At 49.2% G+C, this 13,838-nt stretch overlaps 5 protein-coding genes across 5 annotated transcripts; all 5 read right to left on the bottom strand.

The window, feature by feature from the left end:
• Window positions 1–387: 387 nt before the first annotated feature.
• On the bottom strand, window positions 388–2,442 carry TbgDal_XI4540 (hypothetical protein, conserved; the record flags this gene model as incomplete). Its single annotated transcript, XM_011781298.1, has 1 exon — window positions 388–2,442. The coding sequence occupies one exon, from the start codon at window positions 2,440–2,442 to the stop codon at window positions 388–390; it is 2,055 nt and encodes a 684-aa protein (XP_011779600.1).
• Window positions 2,443–4,082: 1,640 nt separating this feature from the next.
• Window positions 4,083–7,409, bottom strand: TbgDal_XI4530 (hypothetical protein, conserved; the record flags this gene model as incomplete). Its single annotated transcript, XM_011781297.1, has 1 exon — window positions 4,083–7,409. The coding sequence occupies one exon, from the start codon at window positions 7,407–7,409 to the stop codon at window positions 4,083–4,085; it is 3,327 nt and encodes a 1,108-aa protein (XP_011779599.1).
• A 555-nt stretch (window positions 7,410–7,964) lies between these two features.
• TbgDal_XI4520 (glycosyltransferase family-like protein) lies at window positions 7,965–9,038 on the bottom strand (the record flags this gene model as incomplete). The annotated part of the gene is made up of 1 exon (XM_011781296.1): window positions 7,965–9,038. The coding sequence occupies one exon, from the start codon at window positions 9,036–9,038 to the stop codon at window positions 7,965–7,967; it is 1,074 nt and encodes a 357-aa protein (XP_011779598.1).
• Window positions 9,039–9,130: 92 nt separating this feature from the next.
• On the bottom strand, window positions 9,131–11,305 carry TbgDal_XI4510 (N(2), N(2)-dimethylguanosine tRNA methyltransferase; the record flags this gene model as incomplete). The annotated part of the gene is made up of 1 exon (XM_011781295.1): window positions 9,131–11,305. The coding sequence occupies one exon, from the start codon at window positions 11,303–11,305 to the stop codon at window positions 9,131–9,133; it is 2,175 nt and encodes a 724-aa protein (XP_011779597.1).
• Window positions 11,306–11,892: 587 nt separating this feature from the next.
• Window positions 11,893–13,194, bottom strand: TbgDal_XI4500 (actin, putative; the record flags this gene model as incomplete). Its single annotated transcript, XM_011781294.1, has 1 exon — window positions 11,893–13,194. The coding sequence occupies one exon, from the start codon at window positions 13,192–13,194 to the stop codon at window positions 11,893–11,895; it is 1,302 nt and encodes a 433-aa protein (XP_011779596.1).
• Between the last annotated feature and the right edge of the window lie 644 nt (window positions 13,195–13,838).

The following is a 13,838-nucleotide window of genomic DNA, read 5'->3' as shown; positions in this document are numbered from 1 at the left end:
CCTCTCACTTTCTTCTTCTTCACAAACTCACCCACAACTCACCAGCTCCAAATGCATGGGTTTCAAATGTGCAGTTAATTGAAAGTGCGCCAACTCATATTAAAGGAGGCGGGAAAAGTAAGGAACTAATAGCGAAGGTAACACCGAGGGACAGTTGGACGGAACGAACGACAAAGGGGAATGTCGATTGTAAGGGGGAGCAAATACCAAGTGGTACTACTTAGAATCAACAAGGGAAGAAAAAAAAAAACAGAAGAATACAGTGAAAGAAGAAAATATATGACAACGCTCCCCCCCCCCCCCCCCGACACACACACACAGACACATGCACATATACTTCCCCCGGTTGCACGAACCCACGGGGTTCAGCAAAATCTTTATACACATTTACATTCCCTCTTTTTTTCCCTTCGCTATGATACAAGGCAGTCGCACACCCTGTTGTGTCCGTGCGCAGTTTGTATCCAACGAACCCATGCATGCACCCAACCTATCCCACTCATGCAAAACGTAGTTGAGAGGGGAAGGACTTAGGGAAATTGGCGTGGGGCTATTTGAGTTACTCGTAACAGCGGGTCGCTGCCACTTATAACCCACACTGTTGAGAGCTACAACGGGAGGTGGGTTTGTTGATCTAACACCAGAAAATGCAGAAGGAGAGTTGTACGCATCTGCTTCGGATTGGGCGCGCCTGGAAACGTGCGATGCGCTTCCTAGGGGCCGCTGAGCGCTTCTACAGCCTTGTCCTCGTCTAAGCGCCCTCTCCAGTTCCTCACAAACACCAGGACTGAGATTGGTGCCTTGCTTCCTCACCACCATCAATTGCGTTGCTGACGCCGCAAGCTGCAGAAGTGCATCAGCACTGGCATCCGTCACAAAATTTCCACTAATATTGAGCTCCTTCAGCGCTGGGTGGGTCAACATCGATTTGCAAAGAAGCTGTGCGCCATTGTCACCGAATCTGTTATTACTGATGTCGAGGGTGATCATTTGGTCAAATTTCGATAGCAATGGCACGAGGGGTCGCAAATCATCGTCGGTTATGTGCATGTTGGCCAGCACGATCTTTAAAGTTCGCTTCCCCACTGCGATGCAACTCAGCGTGTTTAAGACTTGATCGTTCGGTTCAACGTTACAGTGGAAACAATTCTCTATGTAATCAAAAGGCAGTGTAGGGCCACTTGTAACTGAATTTGGTACCTGGTCGCGTTGCTGTGATGCGGTTGCGTAGCAGTGGAGCAAGCGACTTGCAAGTTGGGAGCAAACATCGTACTTCTTCAACTCGGGAGCAGTAAATCCGTACTCCTTCTCCGCTATGAGGCACATTACATCGCGAAGCATATCAGTGCCGTCATTATGGAAAATTTTTTCATACACTTCCTGGACCGCAAGTCGACGGGCGTTATTCCTACATTCCCTGGGATGGGGACCAAACGCCTCCTCATTTGAAATCTTAGGCTCTTTTGTGGAGGAGCCATGAATACCTTGGGTTATGTCCACCTCAACGGGAGCCGCGGGACCCTCAGTAGGTGTCACTTTTGTGGTTTGTGGTTTCAACTTGCTACTGCAAAAATGCAACGGGGAATACCTCTCCGTGTCTGTATGCCTGGAAGGAATACGGTGCTTGTTGCTACTCGTACTCAGTATTCCCTCGACAAGTGCAGCCGGCCGAGGTGAGCGCCCGCCGCCATTCGCATACATTGCATGAGCATGTGCCTCAGCACCGCTGCGTGACTGTGCACTACCGTTTCCACTATCTAAACCATTATTGTTCTGCCCCATAACTTGGGAACCGATGCGCTCAACTTGAGTAGCCGTGTGGTCGGGTGAGCGTCCAGGTGAAGTACTTGCACGTCTCTCCGGTGAGTGCGCACCCGAGACAAGACCGTGTTGCTCAAGCAGTATTTTTGCCTCCGTGTAGAGGTTCCGAAGCGTTTTCACCGCATCCGACACCATATCAGGGGTGAAGATACTAACTGAGTGCAGCATGCCAATGTCATCGCGAATAAGGCCGAGTAATACCTCCAGTGTTTCCTGGTACTTCAAACAAATACTGCGGTAGTCCACACCACCGTTGAGAAACATACACAAGTCGTTGGCAGCAAAAAACAAATTCCGCTCGGCACTTTGGTTGCTTCGACCACATGTCGAATAGAGTGAGGATGAGCGCTTCCGGCGATGCACATAATGTGGGTTGGACGCATCTTCAAAGAGAGTGGAACTTGTACTTTCTTCTCGACCGTACAATTCAATGATTTCGGTATTTCTCACAAACCCAGATGCCGATGTGCGTCCATCCACAAGCGTCTCCCCATATCCATTGATGCGATGCTCGTTTGGTTTCAACTGCTGTAGAAATGCGGCAAATTTGGCGTTGATGTTGGACACAAGGCGCTCCGCCCTGGATAACGTGTCAGTGGCGTTGTCTGGATATTCACCCATTTCAAAAACACAGCGTTCTAAAAAAGAAAGGATGGGGGACACACAAGCAAAACAACAAAACCTTTTAAAGCGTGGTCCTCGCTTATTTCTAATCTTCCTTCCTTCCCTTTCCTCCCTCTCTTTTTCTCCGCCGGTAACACGGTCCTAAATACACTCCTTAATAACACACTGTGAGTCCACTTCGCCACGCTGGTTCCCGTAAGTTCCTTTTCTTCTTCAGACCTCCCGCGAGGGCGGAAAACAAAACCCCCTTCCCTCTCGCTGTGTGCGTGTCTGGTCGTATCTCCGAGGGTAAATGACCCTCCACCAGTCTCTTAATTATCACTAATACTTGCTCCCTTACTTCGTTGTGTCATCCACAAAACACACGCAAGGGGGAAAGTGGAGTGAGGTGAAATTAAAAAGAAAAAGGACATAAAAGAAGAGGGAGGGATTTTACCACACTGCAAAACACAACAACAACAACCCGAACGCACACACAAATGTGTTGTTTTTTTCTTCGCTCTTTTTCACTTTCTCCTCCCACGCCGAGGAGCTAAAATTGCAGGGAGGAAGATATAGTCACGGAATTGCTACAAGTCACCGGTGTGTAAGCCAGCGGAAGACGTTGAATTCAGGCAAAAAAAAAAGGAAAAACAAACAGTAATAACCACAAAGGGATGAAGGAACTGATGAGTTCGCCAACATTGACAAAGACAGGAGGAGTGATGATGAAGAAACGAATACGGACTTAAGAAATGCAAAAAAGCGCAGTGACACATGTTTGTGGCCCAGCACCACAATCGGAACTCCGCCTTAAACAAGCAAAAACGACGATCATATCATCACCACCTAAATATTAGAAGAAAATCTAAAGAAAAAACAAAATGCAACAAGGCACGTTTGTCCCCACACAAATACACGAAGAAGCACTAACATCAGTACCCTATTGCAATCCAAATTGAAGTTCACTAACACACACACAGCAGAACGAAGAAATTATTGCGGAAACGGACATTGTGCGATTGCTATGAAGAAAAGAAAAAAAACAGCAAGTAAAAGGGACCAGCACACTCGATCGTGAGCAAGTGCGTTTCATCTGCTCCAGACCACACCACCCAGCACTTTTTGATAACCATATACAAGAAATACAACTACGAGCATTCATCCACTCGCATGCTACACACTATCGGACGTATGTACATATACACAACGTGAGAAAATAATTAAACAATACGCAAACACAAACATACAGGCATTACGCATATGTATCAAAAAAGGGAGGAATGAAACAACTAAAAAGAGGGCTCGGAAATACGTTGGACCTGGAGCATTTCTTTTTACTTCCCAACCTCCGCCATTAGTAAACCCCAACGTCTCTACGTTCAGTTTCCCCTCCAGTTTCCACATGCCCTTCGCTTCCTCCACATTTCTCCCTACCCCACTTCACTGGAATCCTTTTTTTTCCCCCTGTTTCGTTGCGGAGCCTCGATTCGCTCATGACGCATGGCACAATCTTACCTTCTTTCTGTACATCACCCCCTCTCCCACCCCCGTTCCCAAAACACGCGCACAATATATATATATTCACTTATTTATCCGTATACCTACAGTTTGTAACACACAGAGGCACCTCCCTGCACGATTTCACCCACCTGCGGTTACTTTTCTTCCTCCCCAGGCACTGGGGCATCGTCTATGCTGCCAGATAAATTAAGCATCTCGGACAACACCGACGAACGCATGAAAGAACTTCGTGGCCTCTCGTGAGTGTTTATCTGCGACCGCCTGCGCCGGCCTCTGCGATTATTCTCCTCAGCAAGCTCTGCATTTGCCTTCTTTAGTTCTTCCTCCCGCATACCAAACTCCCGTGCTAATCTACACTCATGTGCCTGCTGCATCTGAAGCTCTTTGCGAAGCCTCTCCCGCTCGGCCTCAGCTCGTTGACACTTCTGCCCGAGCATTTCATAACGTCGCTGGACCTCATTCGCCACCTTCTGTAATGCCTCGCCCCTGTTCTTTTTGCCGATAGCACTTCGGTCCTTCCTCCCACACAGCGAACATGGCTCTTCGGGGTGTGCGGGTGGCATCGCCGGCGGTTTCAAACACTGCTCGATGAAGCTACTCGTGGAAAGGGCTTGCATGCGAAGCGCAATATGCATAAGCGATTCCGTAACATCATGAATCATATCCCGCAGAACCATCGGAGTCAGTTCAACGTCGGTTGGGGGGTTCCATTCGGGGTGCAGGTACGCGGCCATGTCAAAATCTTCAGCGTAAAGCGCATTTATTTCCTCAGCAGTGCAGTCCTTCACATCCATAGCAACCAGATCCTCCTTAGTGATGGGCCGCATCCGCCGGGTCGCTGCTGAAGAAGGTTGTCCGAGTTCTGTGCATTGCGACGCCGTAACCACATCGGTAGTGAAGGTCCCCTCTTGCGCGTCAGCGTTATGAGTATTTTCCAAACCTCTGGGGGTGGTGGAATATGAATAAGCATGGGATTCGACGGCGTGACTTTTGTTCTCCACTTCATCATCTTTCAATTTATCGTCAGGCAATGCTGAAGCAGGAACGGGCTCCTGTAAGGAATTCCACTCGGCGAATACATCAAAAACACGCCGGCGATGTTTCTTTTCTACCTCGTAAGAACCAACGGCGGAAGCTATCATCGCCCACTTTGACGAGGCAACATTGACAGTGGACCTGTGTTTCGGCAAATCAACGTGGTCGTATAACGGTTGGCAGACCTTCTCAACGGTATCCATGGTTTTAGACAAGACGCTGATTAGACGATACGACTCTTCATATACTTTTTTCTCCGCTTCCTGATGTTCCTTCTGCTTCATAGTCGCTAAGCGAATTATGGGTGCCTCAGCTACTTTGGGTTCTGCTGCATTTGTCGAAGTGTGGTGGTACAGCGCGTCCATTCCTTTATTTGTCGACTCAGTGTAGCTTTCCTCTAGTTCCATAAGCATGCTTAAATGTAGGTCCGCCGAGTGCTTGTAAAACATGCTATCCTTTAGCATCAACCGCTCAATCAATGTATCATATTTTTGGGCCTTCTTTACATATTCATTGTTTACTTCTCGCAACGCTTGTACCTCACTTTGAGCTTTTTTCAACTGCTCCCGAAGCTCAAAGACCATTTCCACATCCTTGCTTGAGGCAGAAGCAAGTTCACGCCGCATCATAAGCTCTTGACGTGCGCGATCCTTACAGTAGCTCACTAATGCGAAGCAGCTCGATGAAAGGTCGTTAATAACAATTCGGAGGGAATCAAGAAGCGCACCGCGCTCTATGCAGAAGCTTCCCACTTGCCGAGATAATTCGGCGAGCCCTATATCGATTGTTTTCATAACCCTTTCCGCAGACTGAATGTACTGCGCATGTGCATCGTCAGAAGACTTAAGTGGACATACATTGGTGAACTTCTCTGAGGAGCCAACAGCCCCTAAGCCGGCAGGTTTGCCGTCGTCTAACTCTTCTGGGATCAGCAGGAGCGCAAGTTCCTTGTCTGCAAGCACCTCAAGATCCCCCGACCCTTCCTCAAGCATACGGTCCAGGGTATCAGCAAGCAGATAAACCTGCGCTCTGCCCGTTGCATTGGCTGCAGGAAACATCAGCGTCTTCTCTGGCACGCTACCGCTTTGTTCCCGTTTTGCCAAGTGTGGGTGCTGAAGAAGCCTAGTACCCGGAAGCGTTGGTTGGTGAATAGAAACCCAAAACTCTGGTGGAATGCGAGACGAATGAAGTGATGTGATGCGCTCCGTTATGCCGCGGCGCGCCGCACTTATTCGGGAAGCGCTTCTCCCCGGCCACTGCTGCTGAACCTTCTCATATTCTTTGCTCACGGAAAGCACGGCATCTAGTGCAGAGAACACGGGTTTGTGGGACGGGTGCAGTTTAAGGTCACAACCGTGTCCATACGGGTCTCCTTGGGTGTTAGTTTCAATAAGGTCACCACCAACCACTGCAACACTGGGACGACGTTTGGACGCAGCGTAAGCAACCACCTGGTCAACGATACTCTGATCATCACCTGCGGCGGTGGAGAGCGTTAGTGTCACAGATGCAGGAATTTTCGCTGGAAAATTATCCTCCGATGCAGTGAGTATCCCGGGTAATGCCTGCTTTTGCAGTGGTGACAAGTCCCCCTTCGGGCTTGCCGTAAAACTACATCGAGAGGGTGGTGGTGCCGAAAGATGGGAGTGGTAATAACCCGGCGGGGCCCGCGAAAATGGGGTACCCTCGCACGAAGCGGGGTGCACCTCCCGCGGTGTTGATTCATCGTTTTTCTGCTGCTTACAGTACATCTTAGCTTCCATCATCTTTTCCACAAAAGGCGGCTCTAAGCGACTCACTTGCTTGGAAAGCGCATTAACTGCGTTGCTAGGTAACAGTTCGTCGAACTCCTCTATCGCTTGCTTGGAACGGCATTTCAGTAGCTGTCGTTTGCGGTCGCGAAAATGACCTTTGCACAGCAACCTGTGGATCGTCTGTGCGGTGATGCGGTCGTCAAGTACAGGTTCATTTTGCGACTTGGTTGCCTCTTTCCATTCTGTCACATCCGGTAATGTAGACGGGATGCAGGGAAGGTGCCTGGTTAGCAGCGCTACAGTTTCATCCTGCACTGCTTGCATCGAAACGTCAACAACATCGGATCGTTGTTCCCCGCGTTGCTTTCGTGAAGACGACTGAACTGAATACTGCCTCTCCGCCGGCAACGGTTCGTAGCGGAGCTCGAGCCGTCTCATTATTGGGTCCATCGTCTCAGGTGCTGTCGCCTGTTTAACAGCAAACATAGATTCCTTGTGTCGGGGTTTCCCGCCGTCGGTGGGTGCACTATTTCCACTCGATTTTGGGCCTTCAAAACGTTTCACCGCCGAAGCCCAGGCACTGGCACTTAACGTTGCTGAGGACTGCATCGATTCATTAGCTAGGTGCTGCACCGGCGTTGGATCCCCACTGTCCGACTTGGAACTAGGCATTGTTGAGTGTGTACGGACCTTGCGGCACCACCTCCCCACCGATGAACTATTCTAAGGATAGATACAAAGATACACACAGAGACACAGATACGTATATATATATACCTTTAAAGAAATTTACTTATATATATATATATATATATGAGTTGATTCTTGTAAGCGGTGCGTTTGTTGCTATCTCGAAGAGGTCGCGCACCTGCCCTTTACGGTCACGGGAAGAAGGAAAATCAGTTAGAAAATAAAATAGAGAAAGAAAATTGAGTGAAAAAGCAACTTTCGGCCTCGGGAATCATGACTAAAGGACACGACAACATTAGGGGGTAGGGTAAAGACCCAATCGAAACAGAAGAGATAAAACGTTTCGGGAGAAAACACCAAGAGTAATAACGAACGCCAATCGAGAGTGTTGCTAGAACAATGGAGGTGTACCACTACCACAATGCGTTACGTCAATTGCCGTAATGAGTTCCCATCCTTCTTGATTCAAACATGAAGGAACGCGGACACGCGGGGTTTTCAGCACCTACACGTGTAGTTACGTATCACGCTGGACCCTCAGCGAACGGACGTCCCCCCTCCTACAAACTCTCGCATACGCCGCGCTGCATCTTCGAGTGGGGGGTTGTCTGACGGTCTCTTCTGCACATCAGTTCCGAACGATGTGATCTGAATAGCCAATGATGGCTGAAAGACATACGTCATGGGATCAGAAATGTAACTGTCTTGTGCCGCCGGATCTTCCGTCACGACGCTACAAATATGGGTGTCCACTTGCCACGTCATCGGCAGTGTGTGCTCAAGGCACCTCTTTGCAGCGGCGTGGTGAAGAACGTAAGCTGTCAGCTCACGATGTCCGCTGTATGCATGCCGAACGCCCACGTCAACAAAGGGTCTTGGCGGTTTCCCACTAGCGAGCAGGTCGAGTCCACCAAGATGCACGATTCCCCAATCGCTCGGAACACGCGGCCAAACTTCTCTCAAAAGTCGGGGAAACTTGTGGTGGAACTCAACATCGTCTTCCAGAATCAATGCACACTGATGACGCTTCTCAACAACAGTTTCCCATATCTTTCTGTGGCCCAACGCACAACCGATAGCACCGGGAGTTAAATCCATACCAAACAACTTTTCCTCAAGCGGCAACAGGAACCGTTGGTATCCAACGTCTGTTACAAGGCCGTTTCGATGAAGCGCTTCCACATCTAGCGCCTGCCCATCAACACCACTCACACGGGTAACCTTCGCCGGTGGTCGAAGAAACGTCTCTAACTTCGCCCGGGACAGCTGCTGCTGTACGTGTGCCCAGCGGTCCTGGCGGCGGTCAAGGTTAAGAACATAACAAGCGTCAAATACACTAAACCACTTCACGGAACGGCAAAACATTTGCTGAGAGGACAAGTGTTGTGCCACCAGGAACGGCACTCCCACCTTTCCTTTGTTTATATGTACAACGAGGAGCGGTCTGGTGTCCTTCACATTGAAGTAAATCGAAGAGAAAGTGCATGTGAGTAATTTTTCGGGGCACCAACAGCCACAAACAACAGAGAAATCGAGTTCACGTGACCGACGATAATTATTTGCATAATGTGCTTCTCTTTGTTGCTTGTCAATTTTACAGAACCCCCACATTAATTGATGGTTATTAAAACCCGTTAAGTGATTAACCGCAGGGAGGTGGTGGGGACGTGGTAGCAGGAAGCACTACCCTTTTTATGTGTTTCTCATGGAGCATCGACAGCGGAATGCATGGCCCCTTGGTGTTTTCGCTTCGGTCCCCAGTTGGGGGCGTTGGGAATAAACTTCGCCACGCCTGTGACAGCACCACGGAAATCAAATTGCTTGTCGTAGGAGAAGTCAACATCCGATAAAGGTTTCACTAGCGGCACGCGTTGATCTACCCTCCCTTTCTTCCTGGTTCCCCTCTCATTACTCTTTCCGTCACCGCTTCCACAACCCCCGCCTTCAATCATGGCGGGAGGAGAGGTCACACGATCAGAGTGGATATCAAGCACCGCATCCTCTTCTTTTCCTCCTTCAACAACTCTCTCATTATTTTCCTCTTCGTACTTCTTCCATCGCATCATCACACCGACCACAATTTCCGGGGGGCAATCAGTCTTGATACCTGACGGTGCACAATGCACTTGACTGCAGCGGTATCCCTTGCGTCCTAGGGCTCCAATAAATAGCGGGGCGGGGGGACAACGGACACGTACAAAAGAGGCGACGTCTGGCAACTGGTAAAAGAGCGGGGTATCGGCTAATTCTTCCATTGCAACGCGAACAAGGCCCGATATACGCGCCACAGCGGTAATATGGTTAGCAGAAGCGCGCCGCTCAATCTCTACCAATAGCTGCCCGAGAAATGGCGCACTCTGCGTCGGGGCCGCGTAGATGGGGCCAGACAGCGACACAGATGCTCCGCAAACACAACAACAGTGACCGCGCAGTGAAGATGGAAAAATTTGTTGGAGACTAGGGGAAACTATCTTGGGATTCTCACGGCGGGATGGAGCCGCAGGGAATCGTTCCCACCCCCATTCATCAGCCTTGTGCGCCTCCCCACCCTCGTTGGTGCCTCTCGCATTTCCTGAATCTGAGAGGCGATGTTCCTCACTTTTCGCCACATTGCCTTGACTTCCGGCAGTTACGTCTTCTCCCGCATTGCCTAGTTTTCGAGGCCGCTTCTTCACCCGCATACGTGAGACGGCTATTTGTCTAACCCAAAACGCGGGGCAGTGGTTGCACTGAATGAGATAACCCAGTTTACATGGGCTGAGCTTCACCTCTGCCGGCTGCGTGTACACACGAACAAAGCAACGAACATAGAAATCGATATGCAGAGAAAGCAACGGAACAATGTATTTGCGGTGTTTATTAGCCACACGCTCCACGGCAGCGAGAAGGATGCGCACTGCCATCTCGTGGCACGCAGCATTTTTCGTAGGTACAGTGTTGTACTTTGCGTGACATGTGTCTGGGTAATTCCCACACAAGATAGCGCTGTCAGTACTCGTCACGAGCAATAGTCCCCCTTCCCTAATGCACCGCATAGCACCTTCAAGGAAGGGGGAAGCGGAACCATACGGGTCAAGATCAACGACGTCCACAAGTTCTTGCTGTATTAGGGGCCTGATACCCCTCGCCTCACCAGACTCTGTATCAACGCCATCTCTACACGATTCGTTTTGCGTGGCAGCAAGGCACAGGCGATGGCCAGGGTTAACAGTTGGATTGGTAGCGAGCCTAAACATAAGATCATTCGCATCGTCCAAATTAGCAAAAATTGCTCCCCCGCTTTCAACTGTTCCTGTTGTCTCATCCACGCGAATACAAGAGGACGGGAAGTTTTCCTGAAAAGTCGGTGCAACACAGGGTACCTCATTAAACTCACAGTTTCGTCGAATGCATTCAACCGCGTCACAGTCGATATCATTGGCAATAATAAACCTCACATCTGGAATTTCTTTATAATACCGAATGGCCCGAAGCCCCGTTGCGCTTAATGCCTCAAGAATAGTAATGCCACGGCGCGTACCACCCTTATTCTTCGGTTCCTCCTTTCTCAGCTGTGAGAAGCAAGCAATCACACAGACACTCAGGTCACGGTTCACCACCTGTGCAGGATTGTAAAACACAGCTTGGCCACATTCCTCATCTTCTTCACCGCAGGTATTGTCCTCCTTGCTGTTTAGAGAGCAATTAGGGGCGCAAGAGTCATCCTTCCTTTGCTTCCCAACCTCCTCCTTGTCAATGTCACTGAACCCTCGACCAATTTGAGTACTGCTCCCGGCGGCTGGTGGAAACAGAACCGCGGTGGTACCCTCCACCACCACCGTGTAGCCACGTGGAGTTTCCTTACGGAGTCCCTCGGTTCCGAACAAACCGGAGCGCATAGCAGGATGGTGAGCCACTACTGAACCACGTGAGAACCCTGGGAGAGAAAGTTCGTGCTGGAGAACTGTAAAATGATGAAAAAAAAAGGAGGGAAACGACTAAAAGAGATACAGGGAACCAAAACTTCGACCTCGGTAAGGAGCAGCAAACAATCTAGCAATCGAAAGAAGGCCGTACGGGGAGGGAGTGTAGACTTTTTTCTTTTTGTGCAATCCGCCAATGGACGACACATTCTTCCACAGGGATAAGTGAAGAGATCTTATCTTCTTAGGATGACCCCTAACCCAACTCGAGCCCTGTCGCTGCTGTTGCTTAACATCCTCTACAGCGCGCGCGTCCTTGTATATATATTACATATACGTACCCACCTGTGCGCGCGCACACAACGTAAGCGGCAGTAGGAAGAAACTTAGGAAGGTTGACAAGTGTTTCACATTTCTTCAACAACTGAACATTGTGGGCCAAATTTGAATTCAACGGTGCCGCACCCCTGCTGAATGTACACAAGAACAAAGTGATGGAAAACTACAGCACAGCCAAAGGTGGAGCTTGACAGTGAACATTTTTAACGCAAACAACATCCACACTACTGGCACTTGCAGTGCACAACGCGGTGTCCTTGTTCTTCATATTCTTGCCGTGAGACAGCAAGATGCGGGAACATGGAAGTGCCCGCGAGCATAGAACCACCAACCCATGCACTGTACACGCGACAGGGAATATCATTAACTGCTATGGGTGTCACCGCCTCGCTGGTGTGGGTTTCCCTGTAGAGCTGTGTTACTTCTGTTTCTATTCTTTCCCTTGTGCCGGGAAACGAGACATTTCCACCGGAGAGGACAATACTAGCATAAAGCTGCGCTCGAATAACCGGCTGACAGTTGTTGATAGCAGCAAATGCGAGCCAACTAACACCCATGGGAAACGATGGTTGGAATATTTCCCCCAACTCTGTCATGTAGCGTGACTTGGGTACGTACTGGCTACCCAAAATACCAAAATCGAAGAGAGCCTCTGTCGTCAAACTGCGATGGGTTGATATAGGAATGGCATTACCATCCGGAAGATAAAAAACTCTTTCATCCGACGAGTGATCCTCTCTACCATCCTCAAACCCTTCGCCCGGCGCGCCTTCAAGTGAGAGATCATAGTCGCATTCACCAGGAAACTCTGATGGGGAAAAGAATGCGCTGGGTCCAGTCATGTTGAATATAGGGGGCTTGACATAACAGAGATCCTCCTTAGCATTGTTGAGCACTTGCATTTCCATTGGTGTACCAAAGCTGTAACCCTCAAGACGGAGCAGTGAAGCAAAATACTCTGTCAATTTCTCCCCCGCAACATCACTCTCCGCTACGTGTCGGCCGAGGGCATAACCCTCATGCACCGGTACAGCCATTGTGCGGTCTTTGCCGCTGTCAATCACCAGCCCTGTCGTAAGACCATAGCTATACAAGCTAAGAACCTGTGATGCGCCCAGGAAGAGCGAATGCACATGGAATGTCTCCATCATAAGTTCCAGTGTTTTCTCCTTTTGTGAAGCAGGTGTGTTAACAGACTGCGGGACAATAAAACAATGGCTCTCCGGCCTCACACGCAGTTCAGAATACATGACGTGGCCCCACAGTTTCTCCATATTTTCCCAACTTACCACCCTGCCACTCTCGATGGGACTACTAACTGTTAACATCCCGCGTTTGGCGAGGGCAACGTCGCCAATTTCGTATTCATTCATTCCTGCTGCCACCGCAACACCACGGTTACGTGGGTGGCCGACAAGTGCGGGGATGTCCAAACGGGGCGCTCCGTCACTGGCATAACCGGCGCGGAGGTGGTGCGAGCCGCCGTCTAAAATAACAACAGGAGCTCGCTCCGTGCTGCAAACCATTTGAGGTAAAGGTGAAGGAGTACAGAGTAATCCCAACAATAATAACGAAAAAGGAAATGGTAATTGTAATTGTAGTAGTAATTATCTAGTTTAGTGTTTGCCCTGCACGTATGATTTTTGGCGAGGCGGTAACTTGTCACTCTCAGGTGTCTAACTGACTTTCAGTAAGTAAATGATTAAGTAGTTGCAAGAGAAGAGAGAAGAGGATAATACGAGGAAAGTCCGTGAAAAGAAGAACGAGAAACGGAGCAATGTGACCGAAAAAAGACGACGAAATCATAGACGCTAATTCCAAAGATGACGCCCACCATAATTCGAATTTTCAACAAAAAGTGAAGAAAATACCACTGCAGAAGGGAAAACTGGTAAAGTCGATTCTGCTCTTCCCCACACGCATGAAGGTGCTAAAAGACGTTTTTCACTTAGGAGTAAAAAGATAAGGAAAGAAAACCACAACCACAACCACAACGACACAGGACTAGAGAATTTAAACGTGCCATATCAATGAAAGATGCACATGAAAAAAAAGGGGGGAGCAACAACTTACCATAACAATACCATCGGTAACAACATAATGTAATAGAGGAGAGAGGGAGATAAAACAGCTCCCTCGAGTGGTCGCAAAAAGAATGCATAGTCCCTAA

Source organism: Trypanosoma brucei, chromosome 11, assembly GCF_000210295.1.
Source record: "Trypanosoma brucei gambiense DAL972 chromosome 11, complete sequence".
NCBI classification, from domain to species: domain Eukaryota; phylum Euglenozoa; class Kinetoplastea; order Trypanosomatida; family Trypanosomatidae; genus Trypanosoma; species Trypanosoma brucei.
The sequence above is the reverse complement of the archived record's forward strand: the minus strand, read 5'-3'. Positions and strand labels throughout refer to the sequence as shown.